We start from the raw sequence: 25,365 nt of genomic DNA on the forward strand, positions 1-25,365 counted from the left end.
AGAGGAAGTTAGATTGGAGCACAGAAATCGACCTCAAGCTGCAGGCCTTTCAATAAAGCTCCAATTTTTTTTAACAAAAGGATTGATCACAGAGGAGATTTGAAAGATTTGATGAACAATGGCCTTAGGCATTGTACAAACAAATTATACTGTGAACTTTTGCTTAGGGGAAAAAATAGAACTTTTGTCCCTTAATGATATCAAGGGTCCACTGGGGTGACTCCAAGAGAGAATGCACAGGTAAATTCAGGGGGTCAGGAATTAGATACCGTTTACTTGGGGAAAAAAATCAAAACCCTGGCACTAGTCTCAGTACAATTTAGTACATAAGTCTGCATCTGGAAATGTGATTATGTGCCAATAAGCATGCTCTGAGGTAAATGGCTATGTAGCTTCTCCCCATTTACAGATAGCTAAACTTATGGAGCCAATAAAAGCAAATATACAAGGTGACATTTAGAAAAAGAGGGTTATTGTCAATTCACATGTCAAGTTATTTTTGATTTGCAACCATCAGAATGAGCAAAACAACAAATTCAAAGTGAGATTCAGATTTTGAGAATCTTGGTCTAAAGCCTTTGAATTATAGTTGAATTACTTTCCCATGTAAACAGGACTTTTCTTAATTTTTTTAAATTAAAATTTTTTTGACAACATTGAATGTCCCTAAAGAGTTCTTCAGATTTTGTGCAGGGCTGATCTGGACCCTTGAAGTTAGACATGTAAATATGCAACTGGATAGACTTCCACATAGGAATGGTAATGCATGCACTTGTACTGGTTGCATGTTACATTATCAAGGGGGAAATAGCTATGCATTTTGTAATGGGCTGTGAAGGCCGGCTATGTAGAGTTTCAGTCAGAGATAGTATTTTCTTTATCTGATAAGCTCATAGGTGGTTAGGACACACATGGACCATGGCATGAGAGTGGGTCCAGAGGAAGAGAACAGGCTTAGGAAGGAGCCGGGAATTAGGGTGCATAGGCAAGAGGAGAAAAGCACAAATTGGGAGCTAAGAAGCTCAAAAATCGACCAAACACATCTCTCTATCTAGGAAACACAGCAAAAACTGAGCATTCACCCTCAAAACCCGCTCTAGTGGCCCGTTATCAGAAACATGCAAGACAGCCTGCCTCTAGAAATGAATCCAAACCTGGGAAGAGGCGGGGCAGACACTTTGGGGGAAGAAAAAAAAAAAAAAAAAAAACAGCTCTAAGTACTGGTCCTGGAATGAGAGGTCGGATGGTTTCCATGGAGACCAGCGTCCTTGCGAGATTAGGGGTAAGGAGGGGAGGATCCCAAGCTAAAGAACTGTATGTGGTCTTTGAGGGGAAAGTCGTACAAACGTTACCACAGTCGCCAGACCCCTCAGGGGAAAATCAGGGGGAGTTCCAGCTAATGGCTCCTCAGAGATAGTCTCCAAGGGAAAGGTGAGCCAAATGGTAACTATGGTAACTTGATATGGAGAATTGATTCACTATTAACAGTCCCCATAGTAACTTGACTCCCGGAGAGAAACAGGAATGAATTTACCTAACAGAGTACCATTATCTCCATGGTAACCAGGCCTCAAATGGCAGGGGTAGGGAAACTCAAGGGGGAGTTCTAAAAAACTCTTGGATTCCTACAAGGGCCGGCCCGCGGGTCCCTGTATCCGCCAGGTTCCTGGGGAGGCAGGGAAGGCGGTGGGCTCTCCCAGCCCCCGCGGGAGCCCTGCAGGGAGGAGGATGGCGGCGGGACGAGTGAGGGCGTGTCCCCCCCCCCGGGGAATGCCCGACTCACTCATGGACTGAAGTGGACAGCGCAGCCGGGAGGGGCTCCCGTCGGGGCTACACGCTGAGGTTCTGGCGCAGGGTGCGGCCCGGAGCCAGGCCGTGGCGCTGGCGCTCGCTGGCTTGCATGCTCATCACCAGGTACTGCCTCATAAACTCGCTGAAGCGCTTCTGGTTGGCCAGCTTGCGGGCAGATTTCCGGGCCCCCGTGAAGCCCCCAAAGCGCTTCTGCAGCTTCTTCTGCATCTCCTCCCCCGCCTCTGCCGCCTCCTGCTCTTGGGCGCGGAGCAGGCTCCGGATGCGGGACACGCGGTTCTTGCCTTCCGCCGGGCCGTCGGACAGAGGGGCCTCCGTCTCCTCCATCACTCGGGGCTGGTAGAAGGCTGCCGCGGCCTTGCCCTTGCTGGCCGAGCCGAGCTGCCAGGGCCCCTTACTCACGGCGGTGGTGCAGGGGCCCCAGGAAGCGCCGCGGAGGCCTTGCCCTTCACAGTCCGAGATGCATTCCTGTGGGGGGGGGAGTGGGGGGAGAAAGAAAAGGAGCTCTTGTCAGCCAGGGTATGTGGGGAGGCTGGGACCAGCCCTCCTTATCCGCCCCGGCGTCTCTGCTCTTCTCAGTACTGACAGATTACGATATAGAGTTCTGTGGGCCAGACTCTGCAACGGTACAGCTGGGCTCCTTAACCTTTCTGTGGGTTAAACCCCGGGATCTCTTCTGAATACTTTTTTAAAGCACAAAATATGCATTATTACTAAAGAAACCAATGTTAGGGAAAAGAAGATGGATTTTCCCCCAACAAATTCATGGACCACCTAAATTCTCAGGTTACGAATCCCTACACTAGAGGGTTAAGCTGAAAGGATACTGATATGATCATAGTGCATCATGTTCTTGTAAATAAAGGCTGGACATATTTGGGGGAGGACCAATTGTAGATCATCATCTTCCCCCCCCCCCCAGGCTGGGGTTAAGTGACTTGCCCAGGGTCACACAGCTAGGAAGTGTTAAGTGTCTGAGACCAGATTTGAACTTGGGTCCTCCTGAATTCAAGGCTGGTGCTCTCTCCACTGCGCCACCTAGCTGCCCTGACCATTATCTTTTAACCCATAATTCCATTGCTTGGAATATACCCTAGAAGTAATAGTAATACAAATAACTAACTTTTATAAAACACTTTCCATATATTATCTTGGTTGATTCTCAAGACAACCTGGTAAAGCAGGTATTACTAATATCTCCATTTTCCAGATAAGGAAACTGAGGCTGAGAGATGTTACCTGACTTGCCTAGAGACATATGGCTACTGTGTCTAAGGTAGGATTCAAACTTGGGTCTTCTAAATTTTAAATCTGACTCTATCCACTATGCTCTCTTGCTGCCTCATAGCAAGTAAGTAATATATAAAACCAAGACCAAGGCAGTTATATGAACAATGATTTTTGTAGCAGATATTTTATATTTATATGCACACACATACATAGATATAATAGGCATTCATGTGGAGGCAGTTAAGTGGCACAGTGGATAGAGTGCTGGTCCTAGAGTCAGAAGAACTGAATTCAAATCCACACTCAGACACTTAACTAGGCAAGTCACTTAAACCTATTTGCCTTAGTTGTTTTTTTTTTTTTTTTTTTGAGTGGTGTCTGACTCTCTGTGACCCCATTTGGGGTTTTTTGGAAAAAACCCTGGAGAAATTGGTCATTTCCTTCTCCAGCTCATTTTACAGATGAGGAAACTGAGGCAAACAGGATTAAGTGACTTGTCCAAGATCACACAACTAGGAAGGGTCCGAGCCAATCACTCATCTTGTTCCTGCCCTAGGCAGAGTTACTCTCTAAGATGGCTACAGAAGAGGGGTGATCTGCAATTGTGGAGGAATTTTCCACAGTGTGACTTCCCTACCCCTTGAAATTCCAGCCTCAGACTGTCACTGCCTATGCCTATTCCCCAAAAGTGATGTATGGAGAACTGAACAGTCTGGCTCCCCCTTTTTCAGTCTCCTGAACACAACAAAGCTTGCATTCGACTCCAAGGAGGTTTGTTGGTTCTTTAAACCAGGAAAAATATATACCTAAGCCTATTTCTAGCTTTGTCCAGACACAGCAGAAGCGATTTATTTCCTCTGGATTTTACTTGTCATCATCTATGAAGGAAAACAATGTACTTGACAGTACAGGTAAGACTTCAATTTATGTGCTGGTAAATGATGGATAAGGCACAGGGATTAGTTTTTTTCTTTAAGAAAAAAAAATCTTAAAACCTAAAGTCTCTTCACAAGCCTTCTTCCTCCATAGTATGATAGCAACCCTGAATCATGACAGCCTAGGGCAAAGCTAAAGCTCCTAAGCAACTACAAAGGGTCTGTGAGCAAAGCAACAGATACTAATAACATCTAACATTCACGTAGCACTTTATGGTCTTCAAAGAGTTTTACATATATTATCTCATTTACAAAAATCAACTCTGTGAAGTATTATTGCTCTATTTTATAGGCCATGAAAATAAGAATGAAAGAGATTAATCCAGGGTCCAGCAGACTGTGAAGTCATTTGTAAAATCACCTGCAGGTGATGCTGAGCTGAGAGCTAGGGACATGCTACCTACCTTTCCCAGAGTTCTTGGCAGAAAAAAGATTCCCCAAACTTGGGTTAAGCCATTGCCTGTGAATCGTTTTGATAGGGTTTCCTTTGGCTATACCAATTATTGTGCCACACACGCATTCCATTGATACTTTGTGTAGGGTTTTTAATTCTGTAGTTTTTGAGAATGGATATTACTCCAAAGATATATTATAGCCCTTAAAGAGCACACTTCCGAGACTGTTGACTTGGAGAAGACAAGCATTTCAAGAGTCATTAAAACTCAAAACAAGTTACAGTAAAGCACAAAATACCACCAATAATGTAAAACCTGTTTTTATAAAATAGCCTTATTAAGCCTTAGAGAATACTCCAGAGAGTTCTGATAGATGGAGGGGTCATTTCTGATTCCTCTTCATGGTGATAAAGATTTCTTAAAGCTGAGAGAATAGTGAGAACTTCAATTTTAAAAAATAATATGAAGAAAAAAATACTTGTCATGGGTACACCATTTATACTTTATTGTCCAAATAATATAAATAATGGAGTACTAAAGATTAGAAAATGATAATTTTGATGATGAAACTCACTTTTAATTTAAGGCTATACTAAAATAGCTGTGAGACGTCTGGGTGAGCCTATAAAATGTGGGCATTCCAATTCTGCAAAACATTAACCCAAAAAGTTTTGTTGATTTTTTTTTCCATTGGGCTCAAAAGTCTTATCCCCATGAAAGGAATTATGATGGACTATGATAAATTTATTGATATATTGAGAAGAAAAATTTTTCTGGAATTATAGAAGTCCCCAAATGGAGTGTAACCTTGAAAAATAATGCATATAATAAAAGCGATTAAGAAATTTAAGCAAGATATGGAGATAAATGTTTCAGTAACTTGGAAATTAACCTGATTTAAATTTTCTACTTACTTATTCAATACCACATCAATCAAATTAACCAAAAGATTGTTTTACAGAGCAAGAAAAATAGAACAAAATTCATCCAAAGGAACAAAATATTAGGAATCTAAAGGGAAATAATGGGAAAAGAGGAAGAGGGCATAGCACAAAGCATTATATGTACAAAGCAGTAATTGTTGCATCCATTTGCTACCGGTTAAAATATAGAAAAGCCAATAAAAACAGATTAGGCACATAAAATACAGCAGTAAACAGTAATATGGTGTTTGATAAAACCAAAGACTCCAACTATAGAAAGACTCCTTATTCAACAAAAATTGTTAGGAAAACTTGAAAGTAGTCTGGCACAAAATTAATTTAGACTAGGGCTTCTTGAACATTTTCTAGTCAGGACCCCGTTTTGCCTGAAAAATTTTTATACAATCCCGGGCAGACTTATGTATAAAATAGGTACACAAATCAAAGATTTACTGACAATAAATCATAATTTCCCAATCCCCACATTCAGTTACATGATCCCATGTGGGATTGCAACACCACACTTAAGAAGCTTTGGCTTAGACCAATTGGTTGGTTTATACCATATACCAAGATAAGCTCCAAATGCATAAATGATTTAAATGTATATATACCAGTTAGAGCAGCAAGGAAATAAATACAAGTATCAGTAAAGGAAGACCTCATGACCAAATAAGAAATAAAATAAAAAAGAACCACTGATGATAAAATGATGCATAAAATTAAAACGTTTTTGTACAATTAATCTTGTTACATTAGAAAAATTAACTGAGGTAAAAATCTTTGTCAAAGTTCTCTGATATACAAGACATATAAGAATTTATTAAAATATATAAGAACAAGATTCATTCCTCAATTGATATTCAAAAGATATGAACAGGCAGTGCTTGAAGAAATCCAAACTATTAATAACTACATGAAAACTTCTCCAAACCACTAATATTTAGAGAAATGTAAATTAAAGCAACTTTGAAACTCCATTTTACAGATAAGTAAGGATAACAAAAGGGAAAAAATAGCTGGGCCCAGTAGCAAATACATATAATCCTTGTTGCTAGGGGAAGCTGAGACTGATAGATCACTTGAATTCAGACATTCTGAGCTGAAGCAGAGCCAAAGCTAATTGAATGTCCTCACTAAATCTAGCACTGAAATAGTCCCTGGGAAGAGATGACTACCAGGTTCCCTAAAGAAGGGAGGAACCAGTCCAGGTTAGAGACAACACAGCTTTTTTAAAGTTTCTAAACTGATTGATATTGGAATCTAGTTGTGCATGGCCACTCTATTTCCATTCTAGGTGACATTAAAAAGATCCATTCTCAAAACAAAACAAGTGGTGGTTGTTGACAGAATTGTAAATAGGCATTCTAGACAATAAACATTCTAGAAAGCAATATGGAATTATACCCCTAAATCATTAAATGCTGCTTATCCTTTGATGCATTACCACTATTTAATCAACATCCTAGAGATCAAAGAAAGAGGAAAAAGATCCACATATAAAAAATATTTAAAGCCGCTCTTTTTGTAGTGGCAGAGAACTAGAATCTAAAAGGATATATATCAGTTGAGGAATGGCTAAATAAATAATGATATATGAATTTAAATGCAACAGAATATTATCTTGAGGTAAGAAATGATGAAAAGGACGGTTCCAGAGAAATTCCAGGAAGAATTGTATGAATTGATGCAGAATGAAGTAAGCAGAATCGAGAACAATTTATGAAATAATAACATTGTATATTAAGAACAAATAAACCCAATGTTGAAAGATTTAGGTCAAGAAAGCCCAAATCCAGGTGTATGAGAAAAGACATTTTTGATTGAATCATCTGGCACAAGTACAAGCAGTGACCAATACCTTGGTATCTAAACAAAAGATAACAGTAGCAAGAAATACTATGTAATGTCTTCTGTGAAACAGCTTGAGAAGTACTTATTGTGGTACAGTTAAAAGAAAAGTGTGCAGAGAAAGAGAAAATACTTCAAAGAAATTTTCACACACATCTGCTGAAGTCCTAAATTGAAATCTAATAAAAATACAGAGAACTTTTTTTTTTCTTTTCTTAGTACTATATCACCTCGGCAAAACTGGACTTTTCATTTACATTGTCATTTAAGGCTGACTGGCAAATGGTAAACTCATAGTAAAGATTTCTTTAAAATTATTTCAATCTTTTAAGAAAAAGACAAGAATTCTGAAAAATACAATTATCAATCATGATAACTGACAAATCATCAGGATGGATGATTAAACATGCTACCCACTGAAAATTGATGTAATCAAAGTGCATAAAGAGTCATATTTTGGGGGCATGATCAAAAAAGGAAATTTGTTTTATTCAACAATATTTGTCATAAGGACTTTTTTCCTTTTGTTTCTTTTCAATGTTAGAGGGAGCTTGGGATAAAGGAGTGGGAGTTAGACAGGGTGTTAAAAAAAGAAAAAAGAAAGGAAAGGAGTTCATTGAAACTTTTTTTCAATGCACAATGAAGGAAATCAACAAGAAAGACAGCTTTGAAAATGATATGTTGAATTTATTATATACTTAAAAAGGAGAAGTAAGCTATATGCAATAGAGATTTATGGTTTCATGTAAAAAAATTTCTGTTTTTATGTGTGGAGTTTTATTTTTGTGTTGAGTTGGCAATAAAATGATTAAACATTTAAAAATCTTATGGACTATAATTAAAGCAAGGAAAAATGAATAGTTTATCAAAGAAATGTCTGGTACTCTACGTGATACCAAAATACTTATAGCAGCATTTTCTTTTCTGGTAGCAAAGAATTGGAAACAACATAGATGCCCATCAACTATAGTGATGAAAGCAATAGGAAAGCAAGTAATGAAAGGATTGTACCTATTTTGTAGATGTGAAAATTAAGACTCAAAAAGTCCAAATGAATTATTTACTCATATATTTAAGAAGTATCAGAGACAGAATTCAAAAGTCAGATCTTTTGGCTTCCTGATTGCACTGCTCCTTCCATTACATAATAATGTCTTCCTATGTTCCCTTGTGATGGGTAGAAAAATTTTTAGGTCACTATGGAGTTGGAAACTGGGAAACAACACTGGATTAACAAACAAGCACTTCTCTGGCTACAGAAGAGTTAAAAATGGAAAATCCTGGTGCCTGGTACTGGAACTGGTCTCATTTAACATTTTTATAAATGATCTAGAAGAAGTATTGCAATGAAATTTCCAGGTTCACAGATGACAAATTCTTCTGGGTAATAAAATGCCAAGCTGACAGAGATAAATGGCAGAAAGGTCTCATGAGACTGTAGAGTGGGCAGAAAAATTACAATCTGAGCTTTCGGGCAGGCAACCACAACATAATGGATTAGGAACAAAAACATCTAAGGGATAGAGGTTTGAGAGGATTGCACGCTCAATTGGAGTTAGTAGCATGGGAAAACAAGTCCAAAAAGTTAAGAAAATCAAAGGCTATGCTAATAGTTTTCATATTCAGAAGCAAGAAGGTGGCAATCTTTCCAAATATCACTCTGGTCAGATCATATTTGATTACAGTTTTGCATTTAAAGTACCACTTTTTAGGAAGGATATGGACAAATGGCAGCATGTCAAAAGAAGGGGATGGGGTTGTTCAGCCGATTAATGTGTGTCTGATTCTTCATGGCCCTGTTTGAGGTTTTCTTGGCAGATATCCTGTAATGGTCTGCCATTCCTTTTCCAGGTCATTTTAGAGATGAGAAAACTGAGTCAAATAGGGTAACACAGGTAATACAGCTAGTAAGTGTCTGAAGCTGGATTTGAATTCAGGATGATGACTCTTCCTCACTCTGAGCTTGGAGCTCTATCTGTACCACCATTAATATATTTAATTGGTTTTGATGCATTATCTTTCCAATTCCATTTGAAAGCCTAAATAATATTTACTGACTGTCCATTATCCTTGTATTCATTTATTCTCTTAAAGAATGATGGTAAATTAACACATTATATTTTTACTTGTATAGAAAGAAAATATTTATTTTCCCTGCCAGGCAGTTAGATGGTATGGTCGAGAGGGAGCCAGACAGATTCAGAAAGACTTGAATTCAAATTCTGCCTAAAACATAGTAATTAGTGATGGGAAAGTCAATAACACTAGAAGAAGCAAGGATATCAATTGGTGTAAAAATTTAATTATAATTGTACTTTGAAACAATTTTTATTTTCTATGCCTTGTGCTTAAAATGATACCCATGAAAGAAAGAGTACCAGGATGATAAAAAGATTGAAGACCATGCCCTACAAGGAAATAGGGATGTTTAGCTTGGAGAAGAGAAAATGAAGGACATGATTGCTGCCTTCAAGCAATTGAAGACTGTCATGTGGAAGATATTTACGTTTTTTCTTTGCTCCTGGGGTCAGAATTATTTGGAAGTTGAATGGAAGTCAGTCAGTTAATAAACATTTATTAAGCACCTAGTGTGCTAGACACTGAGAATAGGAAGAAAGGAGAATCAGCATACAAATATTTATACATGACTCTTTCCTTTCTCTCTCCTCCTCCTCTTCCTCCTCCTCCTCCTCTTCTTCCTCCTCCTCCTCCTCCTTTTTCCTTTTTCTCTTGTTCCTCCTCCTCCTCCTCCTTCTCTCTCTTTCTCTCTTTTTTTCTCTCTCTCTCCCCCCTCCCTTTCTCTCTCTATCTCTCTGACTCTTTCCCAACTCCCTCCCACAATGGGTGAGTCAACACACAATTATATACAAACAAGCTAGATAAGTAAGGTAAATATAGAAATATTCTGCAGAGGGAAGGCATTAAAAGAAAACATCAGGAGAGGCTTTTGGATTTTTACCTACAACTTAAATGAAGATAATAGATGGAGATGAGAGAGGAAGAGCATTCCAGGCATGGGGAAAATTAATAAAAATAGCCTCATTCGGTAACTAGAGCATCTTGTTTGAGGAACTTTAAGGAGGCCTATGGTACTGAGTAGCTGGAGATTTGTAAATAGTGTTTGTGCTCTAGAACCAGATGGTCAATAAGGTTCTTTTTGACTGATTCTGTCTCACAGTTTCTAGCTATAACCTCAGAAGGGATCTAAGAGGTTCTGTACAATGTTCTTTAAAGGTATCAATTTAATGGTTTTATGTCCAAAAAAAGGCTACAAAATGACAGACGTCATAGAGAGGATTATATGCAAAGTAGAAATTTCGGTGTTCTATCTTGTATAACATGACAAGACATATGCTTTCCTCTAATAACTCACTGGGAACCAATAATTAATGTAGCTGAAGCAAACTCGTATCTATTTATCTTTTGTATGAAAGGAATACTCTGTACTGGTCATTTATCTATGTGTGTGTGTTTCAGTGAGAACATAGGGGAAAAGAAAAAAAGGAATATATTAAAAAGACACAACAAAGTAAAAAAAGGTGTACAAAAAGGTGTAATTAAAAGATTGAATGACAATGCAATTAATTCTGAAGACAAAGGGAAAAAATAACAACTCAGTAGGCCTGTTCAAAATCTGGCTGTACTGTGTAAAAATTGTTAAGGGGATCAATAGTAAACGTGAAGTTTGTGTCCCAAGCCACAAATACTTGAATCCTGAGGCATCCTTTGAACCCAGAAGTCGTTTTGGTACAAACAAAAGGAAGTACCACTGAACATAGCTGATTTCAGTTTACTTGGCCCAGAAACATGTTACCCAGAGATAATATTTTCTAAAAAGATAGACAGGTATGAGTTTGCTTTGGTTACGTTAATTGTTGGTTCCAGCGAGTTATTGGAGGAAAGGATATACCAAAGACATCTCTTACTTTTGAGACAGACATTGAGGAAGAGGTGCCCCCAAGCTGTCCTGTGACATACAAATTCCAATCGGATTCAGAAGCATTTCTCATATCCTAAGCACAGGAAAGCATTAGTAAAAATGACCAATGACTCTATTCATTCAACTCTTAAGTTGTCTGTGTCTATGTGACTTGTGACCCACCTTTCCCTGGGATTCTGTGCCCAAACCAAGAACTGCTATGGTTCTTCTTTGGTCGGTTGTATGCTCCTGCCCTGGAGGGAGAGACCAAGGTAATCTTACCTGGAATGCTCTTCTACCCCTTCTTTACCTGTTGAATTCCAAAACCAGCATGATGCCCTGTCTTTCAAAATACCTTCCGTGGTCCCCCTGGATGTATGAATGGATAAAACATTCCTCCCTCTGACTTCAAGGAGCAATTTAGCAACTCTAATATATTTATCATATAATTATTTCTATTCTTTCTATTTCCTATATTGCTCCAAGACTAAGTTCCATGAAAGTAGGAACCATAACCTGTCTCAACTTTGTGGGTCTCCTGGTACCTAGCATGGGCAGCTAGTTGATGCAGTGGATAGAGTACTGGGCTTGGAATAAGGAAGATTCATCCTCCTGAGCGCAAATCCTGCCTCAGATATTTACAAACTTTGTGACTCTGGACAAGTCATTTAACCCTGTTTGCCTCAGTTTCCTTATCTGTAAAATGAGGTGGAGAAGGAAATGAGAAACTACTCCAGTATCTTTGCCAAGAAAACCCCAAATGGAGTCCTGGAGAGTTGGATTGAAAACAGACTCAGCAACAATAGTGCCTGGTGTCTACATCTAGCATCTAGCTTTGCATGTAGTGGGTGTTTAGTCATTGATTCTTGAATGAATGAAATCTCTGTTCCCAAATTCTGCCTTACCATCCTACTATGAGAACACCCAGAGGGACCTCCTGCCTAATCCTTGACTAATCTGGTGCCTCATCCTGCTTTGTCTTTTGGTTTTTCTGGAAGGAAAATTTGTAGTGTATTTGAAAAGCTTGACACTATCATGGGATCAGACTGATAGTCTGAGCTCTCTGATAGTTTGAATTCTTTGCCTCATTTTAAGCAAAGAAATAGTCCACTGAGCCACTTCCTGCAGCTTTCCCACCAGCCTCCCTTCCTCCTTTCCTCTCTCCCTCTCCCTCCCCCCCTCTGCCTCTGTATGCTTCTCTGTCTCTGTCTCTATCTCCCTCCCTCTCTCTCTCTTTCCCTACCTCTCTCCCACTTCTCTCTCTGTATCTCTCTCTGTCTCTGTCTGCCTGTCTCTCTCTGTGTATCTGTCTGTCTCTCTCTTCCTTTCTCTCTCAGCATATGCCTAGTAGCTTGATTATCTTGATTATTGGACTGCTACAGGTATACCACTGCCTAAGTGGTTGATGAGATATCAGAGCTTCTTTCACCTTTTCTGCCCTCCCTCCAAACTTCTCCCTTCATTTTTCCTGATTTCTCTTCACAATAGTTTTCTCCTCACAAGCAAAAATATTTGCATTTACACTGTCTATATTTTATATTTGCTTATCCATGTATATTGTAACCTCTCTAGTAGAACATGAGTTCCCTGAGGGCAGGAATTATTTCATTTTTGTCTTTGTGCTTAGCTCAGTACCATATACATAATAGGGGCTTAATAAATACTTAGTAAAAAGATGGATGAACGAATGAACAAACTCATGTGAGTTTCATTCTCTTTGTCTGCATAGGAACCATTCCTAATTTTGCTTCCTCCCTTCCTAGCCCCCCAGATACTCTTAGACAGTGGCTCCCATCTTGGACTTTGGCCTGTGTCTTTGGTTTTTTCACCCACACTTTGGAGTGTAACTATGGTAAGGATTGTTAAGGGGTTCCCTGAGCTTGTCTTTCTGAGTTGCCATTTTTTCCAGAAACAGTAGACCTAGGTCATGAAGGAGGCCTGTCCTACAGCTGACATAATTTGTTGTTTGCACCCCAAACTGGGTTTTCTGAATGTCCTTGGGAGGCAAGCAGTTCCAGCCAATCTGGCTGGGAAAATGTCTGTGGAGCTAGGGTCCTTTGCAGATAGCACACCCTCTTGATAGTCTAGTAATTCCTAAGGGAAAAAATGCCTTTGCCATCACCATGGGAAGAGTTTTGTCCTTTTCCCATCTTTACTGCCCCTTTTTCTCTCCCATGCCTGGTGCTTTCCTGATATCTAATCCTTCCTTTGTCCTGCTATAATAAATATACAAACATCTATATGAATTGTGAACTCTTTGGGCTCAACATGTATGGTTTTTTTTTTTTTTGGTAATAATTCTGGTTTTCACAAAAGTCTCCTGATGTTGTGAATGCCTCTTTGACATCTTGTCTTTGGTCACACAGCTTGTGACAGAGGCAGAATAGAATACTAATAGCTTGTGTTAAATAATACTTCAAGGTTTGCAAAGTTCTCAACATACACTATCACATCTTATCCCCACAGCATCCTGGGAGGCAGGCGCTACTATTATTTCCATTTTCTTTTCTCCATATTGTTATTATTATCTTCATTCTCCAAAGAAATAGAGGCAGAGAATTTAACTGACTTCCCCAGGGTCACATAGCTAATAAGTGTCCAAGGAAGGGTTTGCAAGGAGATCTTTCTGACCAGAATCCTACTCCTCTACAACCTAAGTGCCTGGTATCTTCTCAGCCAAAATGGGGCCAGAAACACAGGAGATGTAGGTACCAGGGGAAGCACTCTAGTCAGTTCACAAACTATAAATGAAGTGAGCCTTTTTTCCACCAAAGGTTTCCATTTGGTGCTGTGAGAACAGCCCTATTCCAGGGTCTAGCAGTTTCATCCCAGGAGAGCCAGAGGGGAATAAGCGTGAAACAATTAATACAATCTGAGCATTTCTCAGACACAGAAAGAAAAAAAAAAAAACTAAGACCTCTGTTTAGCACGTTCATAAATGGATTTGCTTCAGAACAAACTGAGTAGAACTAATTTGTGCATATATAATTTAGAGAAATAATCCTATCAGATGGCAGCCGTATGTGTCCATTCAACGGAGTTAAGTAGCATTAGAAAAGAAGTAAAATATATATTGAAACTAGGGGTTATCAGATTTTCAATGGGGCCCTGATTTTCTAAGACCAGATGGTACAATTAGATTCTATGTTAATGACAGAAAATCAAATTCTACGACCAAATCTAATGCATGTTCTATTTTCAGAATTGATGTGATATTGGAAGTACTGGGAACTGACAATCATTGAAACTAATCTTGTGCCTTAATTGAGTTGTTGGCAAATAGCCTCCGATACAGAATCCAAACTCCCCAATGGCATTTTTAATAGCAGGTGGTATATGTAAGCTTAATGTATTATTCTTTGGACTACGGTATTCACCTGGCTCTTTCTGATAGTTGATTAATGGTCTATTAAGCGTGCGAGCGGCATTTACTACAGTGTCCATTAACGACAGTTATTTTTAGCCAGAGCATGAATGAGCATCTGGAATATCTCAGACGGGTGCCAAGTGCAGTGGGTGAAGCTGGTCGTACAAGGAGGCATAGTCAATGACAGCTTGGATGCTCAGAGGCCACATTTTGGGGACACAAGGTGGAAAATTAGCATTTGACTTCTCCTTGAGAAAAAGTAAAATCCATTTTGAGATCAGCAAGAGCAATACCAGCTGGCATTTATAAAGTACTTTTAAATTTACAGAGAACTTTATAAAAGTCATCCCACAAGCCTTGAAATAACTCCATTAGGTCACACTACCATTTTACAAATGAGAAAATTGAGTCTCAGAGATTTTTACTGACTTGCCTATTATCACACAGCTGAGATATGTCAGTTAGTTAATCAACAAACACTTATTAAGCACCTATGTGTCAGAGATCAGAGGCAGGATTTGAAAGGAGCTTTTCTTGATTCTATGTCTTGCACTCTACCCAACACTATGGCAAGCCCCTTTTCCTTTTGCAAGTTCCTCTACCTTAGAAACAACCAAACCACGTAAGAATGCATGAGCCCAGAGATCACTTGTTCATTAGTCTGGACCTTTCCTGATCTGCTGCTTGACAAGAGAGAAAGATAAATTTGATTAAATTATCAAGAACCCTGAGTTTTAAAAATATTTAGAAAAGTTGAACTAGGTTCTGATCTCTTTATCTGTTCTAGAAGTCCTAAACTCTCTCAGAACTCTTTCTTGTTGCCATTAACATTGCATTGGTTATGGTTGGGGATAGGGAAGGAAGAAAACATTTATATAGTGCCTTCTATGTGCTAGACACTGCATTAAGTGCTTTATAAGTACTATACCAGCTGATTAACAACCCCTAAATGGTTGGTGCTATTATTACACCCATTCTACAGTTGAGGAAAATGAGGCAAATAGAGGAGTAAGGAAAACATGAATTCAAATGCAGCCTTAGAAACTTCCTAGCTGTGTGATCCTGGGCAAGTCACTTGCCTCAGTTTTCTCAATTGTAAAATAAGATAATAAGAGCACGTTCCTTGAAGGATTGTTATAAGACTCAAATAAGATAATTGTAATACATCACAGAGCTGCTATTAGTCTTAAATATTTGATGAAGGTAACTTTCTTGAAACGAGAAACTCATTAATTTTTACCTTTATGTCTCTATCACTTGCTTATTCTCTTGTCCATTGTAGGTGCTTAATAAATGCTTATTAAATTGAACTCAATTGAATATATAAAATGTTTGATAAACATGAATGTGCTATAGAAACATCAGTTATTATTACTGTAAAAGCATATAATCATTTTGATGAATACTCTATCTAGAAATACATTGAATATTGAATATAGAATATTCCTAGATGAATGTGTACTGGTAGATGTGTTTTCCCAAAAGCAAAATGGGGAAGCATTTCTTGAGTCTATCAGCATCCTAAGGGGAGGCTAACTTTTTATCCAGGTAAGAGCTTTCAAGAGGGAAAGGGGAAAGAAGTCGCTTTACCTTTCAGCTTGGAAATCTAATCATGTTTGGTTGAAATGTATTTGTTTATTATATGTTACTATATATTAGTTTTGCTGAATTTCTTCCCTTCTTCTTTATTGTAGGAATTGCTCGAAACTCTCAAGAAGGAAATGGAGAGGAATACATTGGAAAATGTAGGTGACATAAAAAGAGAAGGTATCTAAATGTGGTTTAAAAATATAGTCCCAGCGTGACTTGGACTTGGTAAAGTCTGGCTCCTCACACTGAAACAGATATTTTGATCAAAGAGAAGTATAATTCCTGGTCTGTGACTTTCATAATTTCTAATTAATGAGTGACTCTACAGTAACTAGATACCAAATGGAGGAGGTACTTGAAGCAATTTAGAAGTTCCATGAGAGGGAGAGTGCTATAAGTAAAACCCTGATTTTTAGGACTAGAGAAGGCAGGGAAGTAAATTAGTTTGAATAGCCAAGTTTTCCACAAGCTAAGGGTTTAACTCTTTAAGCAAATATTTTAAAATAGATATTTTAACTAGAGAAAAAAAATATTGTACTTGTAATCAGAGAAAATGAAGTCAGATTCCTGGTCTGCTACTTACTGCTGAGCCTCTTGACTTGGGCAAAGTATTTGTTCTCCATGGAGGCTCCTTTCCCTCAAGAGTCAAATGAGGGCTTGATTGAGAACTCCAGGTTGTTTTCCAATTCTCTGTGTAATCCTATCGTCTTTTCCATCTCAAGCCCTATGATCCTAAAATGGACCCAGATTTCTGTGCTTTTTTCTTTTCTGAAGCAGCTTTTATCATTAAAAAAAATATCTCTTACCCCATTTCTAATTTGCTGCATCCTCAGCAGCTGGATGGCACAGTAGATAGAGTGCGGATGCAGTCGGAAGACTGGAGTTCAAATTCAACCTCAGATAATTACTAGTTGAGTGACCCAGGGAAAGTCACTTCATCTTGTTTGCCTCAGTTTCCTCATCTGCAAAATGAGCTGGGGAAGGAAATGGCAAACTGGTCCAGTGTCTTTGCCAAGAAAACTTTTTGAAAAGTATGCTATGGTCCTTGGGGTTATGAAGACTTGGAATCAACTGAACTGCTAAACAACAAAAATATGCCATATAGTCAGCTGGGTGGTATAGTGGATGAAGTCAAGGATGACTTCGCACAGTTACTAATAGTGTGGTCTTGGCCAATTCATGTAAGCTCTGTCTTAGCTTTCTCAACTATAAAATGGAGAAAATAAAGCTACTACTTCTCAGGGTTGTTGTGAGGATCTAATGAGATGCTTGGAGCGTGTTTAATTGTTTCAAAGGCAACTCAATTAGGATTTTCTAGGCAAAAATCCTGGAATCACTTGCCATTTCCTTCTTTAGCTCATTTTGCAAATTGGGGAAACTGAGGCAAACAGGATGAAGTGGCTTCTCCAGGCTAACTCCAGGCCTGGTACTCGATGCACTGTGCCACTTAGTTTTGCTCATAGCATATGCTTAATACATGTTTGTTCTCCTGAATAGATTTTAGATGAGGGACAGGGGAGCTTTTCTATACAAATTTTAGCCTGCTGATTTTGTGGATCTGTTTCTTCAAAGCTTTCCTTGCTTCCTTCCTGTTTCTTGGCTGTGGTCTGGGTAAGTGAGATTGCTCTATACAATATAAAGGAGATATTTCTCTGTCTTTTTCTAATCAGGCCTTATAACCTTCAGGAAGACCTAAAGCCAGAGAGCAGCCACTGCTATCAGTACCCAGAAAGGTATTTTTTAAATTTAGTTTAAGCAATGGACAAAAGCAAAGAGAGTCCAGGCTGGTGGGCTGGTAGTTAAATTGGCCCACTATACTGTGGTTATAGGATGCTGGGTAAGAAAATCTTTTTATGCAATATGGGGCCACTCTGAGGAGTCTGTTCCCCTGAATTGCTTTCTTTTTCTGGTGGTTCTCCTTGGGTTTGAGATCTTTCACAGAGAGACACTTCATTCCTCCCACTGAGTCCTTCCCCATTCTCCTGGACCTGTCTTTGCCAGGACTGGTAATCATGGCAACTGGAGATCCCTGGGTTTTTACCAAGGCAAGAGGCACTGTGCTTCTTGATAATATTTTTCTTCTCCATCAGGCAGGAGGAGAAGTATGAGCAAAGAGGAATAGGGCAGAAACTCTTGGCACTCAGAGTAATCAGAAGAGCAACTTGAAATCTCTCCCTAGAGAACAGCAAATGCTAAAGAGAAACCTAGGATGGCTTTCTAGTCCCCGGAGGTTTTAACTTCAAGGGAAGAGATTCAAAGTGAATGGGGACTACTCAGTGGTGGTAATAGCTCATATTTATATGGTACTTAGAATTTATAAAGTCCCTGGAGGAAAACTAAGATTAATGATTGAGAACACTTAAGATAATTTGTGTTGTTTTCAAGTCATTTCAGGATGTGTCTGACTCTGTGATTCCATTTGGGGTTTTCTGGGCAGAAATATGAGAGTGGTTTGCCATTTCCTTCTCCAGCCCACTGGATGAGGAAACTCATGGCAAACAGGGTTAAGTGAATTGTCTGGAATCACATATAAGGAAATATCTCTGGCTGGATTTGAACTCAGGAAAATGAATCTTCCAAGCTCCAGTGCTCTATCCATTGCCCCACCTATAGCTGTCCTTTAAGATAACTAGTTGTCCTTGGATCTTTTCAATTTCTTTATATTTCCAGGGGGAATATACTCATCTAGAGAGGCAACTTGGTCTATTGGTCTCAAAGCCAGGAAGACCCTGATTCAAATATGTCTCTGAGACACACTGATGTGTGACTCATAGCAAGTCATTTTATTAGTGCTTTTGGAAATTTCTAAGAGTACAAATAACAGAGAAGAGTCTTACCTGAATTTGTAGAGAGTTTCCTTAAATGGAAACTCTCTATTCCAAAGAAATCATAGCTTCCGTCCCTATCTCTCTAATATGTCCTATGTAATATCAAGTATACTTTATGTATATTAGTTTTAAGATTTAAGGTAGAGAGACAGAAGGGACTTAAGAGTTATTTATTTCATTCTCCTGCCCTTTTACAGAAAACTGAGGCCCAAAAAATTAGGTCACAGACTAGGCAGAACCAGGATAGGAATCCAAATTCTCTGGCTCCAAATTCAGTAATTAGCACACTGTAATTCAACTCTAACATAGTGATGCCATTTTGTCCCTTTTTGAGAACAAAGAACAACTACTACAGTGTCTTAAAGAAAATAGAAAAACCATAATTTGGGGGAGAAAGAAAGTGATAGCAAATATCCTCCCTACTACCTCCGTGCATATTCACAGTAAGAGGGTATTCCTGAAAATGCTATCCCCCTCCTTATTACTGAACCCACCCACCTCAATTTCCTGAAGCTCTCCCTCTTCCAGAAGATTTCTTTTACCTCCTTAGTTTTTAGTTGCTCCCATAGGCTCTCAGTGTGGTGGAAAGTGAACAGGACTTAATATAATAGGAACCTAGATAATTAGAAACCCCAGAATGTGAATCCTGAAAAGGATTTAGGAAACCCTAAGAGCATCACAGAATCACATAGCTCTGACCTCTTAAGACTTCAGCTTTTTCCTTTGTAGAATGAAGGAGTTGGATGGGGTGGTCTCCAAAATCCTTTTCAGGATTTACATTCTGGGGTTTCTAATTATCTAGGCTCCTATTATTGTTGGTTCCTAACCTAGGCTCCTTACTGGAATATAGATTGGAATATTTAGTAGGCCCTCAGGTCAGAGCAGCTCATAAAGTCCCTGGAGGAAAACTAAGGTTGATTGAAAATACTTAAGATAATTTTTGTTGTTGTCATTTCAGGTCAAGTACAACTCTTTGTGACCAACTTCATGACCCCATGTGGGACTTTCAGATGATAAAGGCCTGCTTCTATCATGATTTTATCAGGGTCCTTCAAGAGTATGTACTATTCAGAGAAAGATTTATGGACATTGAATGCATGCTATTTTCACCATTTGTTTTGTTTTTTTCTTTCTTTTTCCCTTTTGTTCCGATTTTTCTTTCATACCATAACTAACATGGAAATATGTTTAAAATGATTTGTACATGTATAATCTATAGTAGATTGTTTGCTGTCTTGGGGAGGAGGGGAGGTAAAGAAGGCAGGAAGAAAAAAATTTGGAACTAAAAGTCTTACAAAAATGAATATTGAAAACTATCTTTACATGAAATTCAAAAAAATACTATTAGAAATTTAAAAAGAGTATGTGTTAGTGACTCCTTCAGGGTTGGGAGCTTGAAAAAGAAAGCAGGCTGAGACTTGGCAGGAGGACATGCTTTGGGGCCAATGGACTGCCCAGAATAAAAAACTGAAGTTACTTGGCTTTGCCACCGGCTAGGTCCCCTGAGGGGCTGTTTTGGAGAGTGGAAGCTTTTCAAATGTGGGGGAAAATCCAAGCACCTGAGGCTGGCTCTGTCCTTTCATAATATCCCCAAACTAGACTCAAGTATCCCTTTCAATTGTGCCTAATGTGTTATTTGGCCCTGTTCTCTGTCATTCAGCTGGTTAAGACAAGGGTCAGCAGCGTGGGTGGTTCTAATTACGCGTTTGATGCATTAATTCCCTGAGAGACCAGAGGTTGTGCCCTTCTGGACTATGGCAACAGCATCTCAACACAGCTGACTTTTACACTGTCCAGAGGTCTTAAATGGAGAGCGAGGGTCAGAGCAACATGGAGAGGCTGGCCGGACAGGAATGAGGGCACAACTGAATGTCAATGCAGTGTTTATTTTCTGTATATATTACAAATTGGGTGTATGTGTGGGTGTGTAATCTCATTTTATCTTCACACTAACCCTGTTATGATCCCCATTTTACAGAGGAGAAAACCGAGGTAAACAGAAGGTAAATGATTGGTTCATGGCCACACAAAAAAGTATCTGAGGTGAAATTTGAATTCAAGTCCTCCTGACTTCAAGTCCAATGCTCTGTCTACTGCACCACTCAGTTGCTTATTAATTAAGATTACATATTTAATGGAAGAAATTAGATATGGATCCACACTTAACACCATATACCAAGATAAGATCAAAATGGGTCCATGATTTAGGCATAAAGAATGAAATCATGAATAAATTAGAGGAACAGAGGATAGTTTACCTCTCAGACTTGTGGAGGAGGAAGGAATTTATGACTAGAGAAGAACTAGAGATCATTATTGATCACAAAATAGAAAATTTTGATTACATCAAACTAAAAAGTTTCTGTACAAACAAAACTAATGCAAATAAGATTAGAAGGGAAGTAACAAATTGGGAAAATATTTTTTACAGTTAAAGGTTCTGATAAAGGTCTCATTTCCAAAATATATAGAGAGCTGACTCTACTTTATAAGTAATCAAGCCATTCTCCAATTGATAAATGGTCAAAGGATATGAACAGACAATTTTCAGATGATGAAATTAAAACTATTTCCACTCATATGAAAGAATGTTCCAAATCACTATTGATCAGAGAAATGCAAATTAAGACAACTCTGAGATACCACTACACACCTGTCAGATTGGCTAAGATGACAGGATCAAATAATGATAAAGGTTGGAGGGGATGTGGGAAAACTGGGACACTGATGCTGGAGTTGTGGTGGAGTTGTGAAAGAATCCAACCATTCTGGAGAGCAATCTGGAATTATGCCCAAAAAGTTATCAAAATGTGCATACCCTTTGACCCAGCCATACTACTACTGGGCTTATATCCCAAGGAAATACTAAAGAAGGGAAAGGGACTTGTATGTGCCAAAATGTTTGTGGCAGCTCTTTTTGTAGTGGCTAGAAGCTGGAAGATGTCCATCAATTGGAGAATGGTTGGGTAAATTATGGTATATGAATGTTATATTATTGTTCTGTAAGAAATGACCAGCAGGAGGAATACAGAGAGGTTTGGAGAGACTTACATCAACTGATGCTGAGTGAAATGAGCAGAACCAGAAGATCACTGTACACGTCAACAACAACACTGTATGAGGATGTATTCTGATGGAAGTGGAAATCTTCAACATAAAGAAGATCCAACTCACTTCCAGTTGATCAATGATGGACAGAAATAACTACACCCAGAGAAGGAACACTGGGAAGTGAATGTAAACTGTTAGCACTGCTGCCTATCTACCCAGGTTACTTATACCTTCGGAATCTAATACTTAATGTGCAACAAGAAAATGGTATTTACACACATATATTGTATCTAGGTTATACTGTAACACATTTAATATGTATGAGATTGCCTGTCATCTAGGGGAGGGAGTATAGGGAGGGAGGGGAAAATTGGGAAAATTTTGGAATATAAATACAAGGGATAATGTTATAAAAAAATTACTCATACATATATACTGTCAAAAATTTATAATTATAAAATTAACAAAAAAAGATTACATATTTAATAGTGCTAGGGGTTAAAAAACTAGAGAAGTTTGAGATGTGAGAAGTGGGAGATGGCATGGTACACTGGAAAGAATGCTAGTCAGAGTCCCAGCTCTGGGGGTTGGTGTCTTGTGACCTTGGGCTTAACCTCTGGATGGTCCTTAGGTCCACATCTGGAAAAAGAAAGGGTTGGACTGGGTGACCTCTTAGGTCCTGTCTAGGTTTCTATCAATGATCCTACAATACTCTCTGAAGTAGTCCCTGATTCTCTCAGCTGGAATTAATATATTCCTTATTGTAACCTTTTCTTTGCTCCTCAAGTACATATTTTGGGGTGCTTATTCAGTCATTTCAATCATGTCTGACTCTTTATGATTCCATCTGGAGTTTTCTGGGCAAAGATAGTTGAGTTTCTCCTGCACATTTTACAGATGAGAAAACTGAGGCAAGTAGGGTTAAGTGACTTGCCCAAAGTCACACAGATAGTACGTGTCTGAATTCATAAAGATAAGTCCTTCTGACTCCAGACTCAAAACTCCATCCATTGGGCACTTAGCTGCCCTATAGCACACACATGCCATATCTTAATCTACATCATTTTTATCTTCATACCTGCCTTTTTCACCCTTATAAAATAGTAAGCTCCCAGAAGGCAAGAATTGGATCCTAGCCAATTTTTTTCTTCCTAGGGTTTAGTATAGGGTCTTCCATCTATTAAATGCTTAATAATATTCATTAAACTGAATCAATTAAAAATTACACTATAATTTCAGGAGAGGAGCAACTTTCCTATTTGTTATTTGGTAGGATCAATTGACAAAGGAATTACTATAAAAATTAACTTTGTCAAAATTAATTTATGTTACATTAAACTGAAAATCCAAGATTTGAGGAGGTTAAGCATGATGAAAAAAAAGCCTATGAAAATATTTCAATATCATGTATGTACTTGCACATTAGAGGTATCTCCTCTGGCTCACCCTCAAGTGTCACAGGTTGAGGGAACTCAAGACTGGAAAAATTCAAGATAAATACAGTTGTTTTCAGGGATTCAAGAATACCTAGGTGTGATCTTGCTTACATCAACATTGAAGCTGTCCCTGGACGGGTGAAGCTTTTCTCTGCATGTCAAACAATCCTTCTGACAGTCACTGAAAACATTGGAGAAGAGACCCAGCAACAGAAGGTCATAGAACAAGGTTCTCATGATGTTGGAGGCAGGAGAGGAACCACTGAAAGACAAAGGTAGGATAGATTAGTGGAGAGAGCATTGGAGCTAAGAATTCTTTTTTCTTTCTTTTTTTTGGGGGGGGATATTTATATTTTATTTTTCCAAAGACATGTAAAGATAATTTTGAACATTTATATTTGTAAGACTTTGTGTTCCGATTTTTTCTCCCCCTTCCCAAAATATTAAGTAATCTGATATAATTAAATATGTGCAATCCTTTTAAACATTTTTCCATATTATGTTGTACAAGAAAAATCAGACCAGAAGGGGAAAAAACATGAAAAAAAAAGCACAGGGACAAACAAAAAAGGTGAAAAAACTATGCTTCAATCCTTATTCAATCTTCTTCATAGTTCTCTCTCTGGATATAGAAAGCATTTTCCATCCCTAGTCTATTGGAATTTGGACCAAGGATTCTTAACACATAGGAAGGGCAAGGTGAAATGTAGGATTGTGCTGGCAAATGTTTAACAACTGGCTCTCTGAAAACCACAATATACTTTTAAGTGTAATGTACATTAAATATAATCTTACATTTAATCTACATTATTTATATTACAATATTTTTGCCAACATTGTCTAGACTTTAGATAGTTAATAATCAAATCCTGATTTGTGGTGCTAGCTAATTTCTGATGTAAATGCTCACATGGATAATTTAACAATTGGCTTCTTGGCCAGTATAAGTTAGCTTCAGCTTATAAAAATGCCTTGAAAGAGGAAGGGCCTGAGAGAGCTGCTCAGATTCTCTTTTCAAAAGGATTTTGAAAAATACCCAGTATAATTGTTTTAGCTGCAACTTGACAATCTTTCACGCTGATCGAAATTGTTAGAGTTAATTCCATTAGGGTTATTTCAAGATAAAGCTAGATTGATTAGAGAAGTGGCTAAAATATGCAAGAACTATAATCAAAATTAGGTGTTTCATCCCCACACAGAACAGTGAGCCTCTTAGAGCTGGCATGTAAACACACACACACACACACACACACACACACACACACACACACACACACACACACACCCCTCCTTCTTAGGTCACAATCTATACCCAGATTCTTAATCCTGGACAATGTTAAAGGCATGCCTTGAATTATAGCTGGAAATCAGGAAAGAGCATTTGAATGAGCCAGTTCTAATTTACCACTACTTGGAAGAGAATTCAAAGCACAGTACAGTCATTTTCATGTAAGAAAGACAGGACAACATCTCATTATTCTGGTGCTTAATCATAGAATCAGCAATTCCATAATTAAGGGAAGCAACCTTAGATAGTCTAACATGCCGCCTAATAATAATAATAAATGTCATTTATACAGAGTTTCCCCAAGCAAGCCCATATAATAGAATTACAGTTCACAGATTCAGAGCTGGAAGGAACCTTTGAGGTCATCTAATTCACTTCCCCTCCTACAGATTAGGGATATTGAAGCTAGACAGATTAAGTGAGTTGCTAAAGGTTTGTTGTTATTGAGTGATATCCAACTTTCTGTGTCCCTTTTGGGGGTTTTATTGGCAAAGACTCTGGAGTACTTTGCCATTTCCTTCTGTAGCTCTTTTCACAGATGAGGAAACTGAGGCAAACAGGATTAAGTGACTTGCCCAGGATCACACAACTAGTTAAGTGTCTGAGGTTTGATTTGTACTCACATCCTCCTGACTCTACAGCCAGCATTCTATCCACTGTGCCAAATAGCTGCCCCTGCTAAAAGTTATAAGGTATTAGGATTTGAACCCAGATCTTTTGGTTTCAAAACCCACATTTTCCCC

At 38.5% G+C, this 25,365-nt stretch overlaps 1 protein-coding gene and 1 long non-coding RNA gene across 2 annotated transcripts in view; one reads left to right on the plus strand and one right to left on the minus strand.

The window, feature by feature from the left end:
• PNOC (prepronociceptin) overlaps positions 1-23,576 on the minus strand; it is a 28,705-nt gene extending 5,129 nt beyond the window's left edge. Inside the window, exons 1-2 of the mRNA XM_074287591.1 lie at positions 23,446-23,576; positions 1,784-2,277 (exon numbers count right to left, since the gene is read on the minus strand). Coding sequence (XP_074143692.1) covers positions 1,831-2,277; positions 23,446-23,571 — 573 coding nt within the window. The 5' untranslated portion in view covers positions 23,572-23,576 and the 3' untranslated portion in view covers positions 1,784-1,830. The remainder of the gene's footprint in view (positions 1-1,783; positions 2,278-23,445) is intronic.
• On the plus strand, positions 1,779-23,454 carry LOC141555037 (uncharacterized). Its single transcript, XR_012486056.1, has 4 exons — positions 1,779-1,914; positions 16,124-16,174; positions 17,690-17,752; positions 19,806-23,454. It is a non-coding gene; the product is annotated as an uncharacterized LOC141555037 (long non-coding RNA).
• Positions 23,577-25,365: the final 1,789 nt, after the last annotated feature.

Source organism: Sminthopsis crassicaudata, chromosome 2 (assembly GCF_048593235.1).
Source record: "Sminthopsis crassicaudata isolate SCR6 chromosome 2, ASM4859323v1, whole genome shotgun sequence".
NCBI classification, from domain to species: domain Eukaryota; kingdom Metazoa; phylum Chordata; class Mammalia; order Dasyuromorphia; family Dasyuridae; genus Sminthopsis; species Sminthopsis crassicaudata.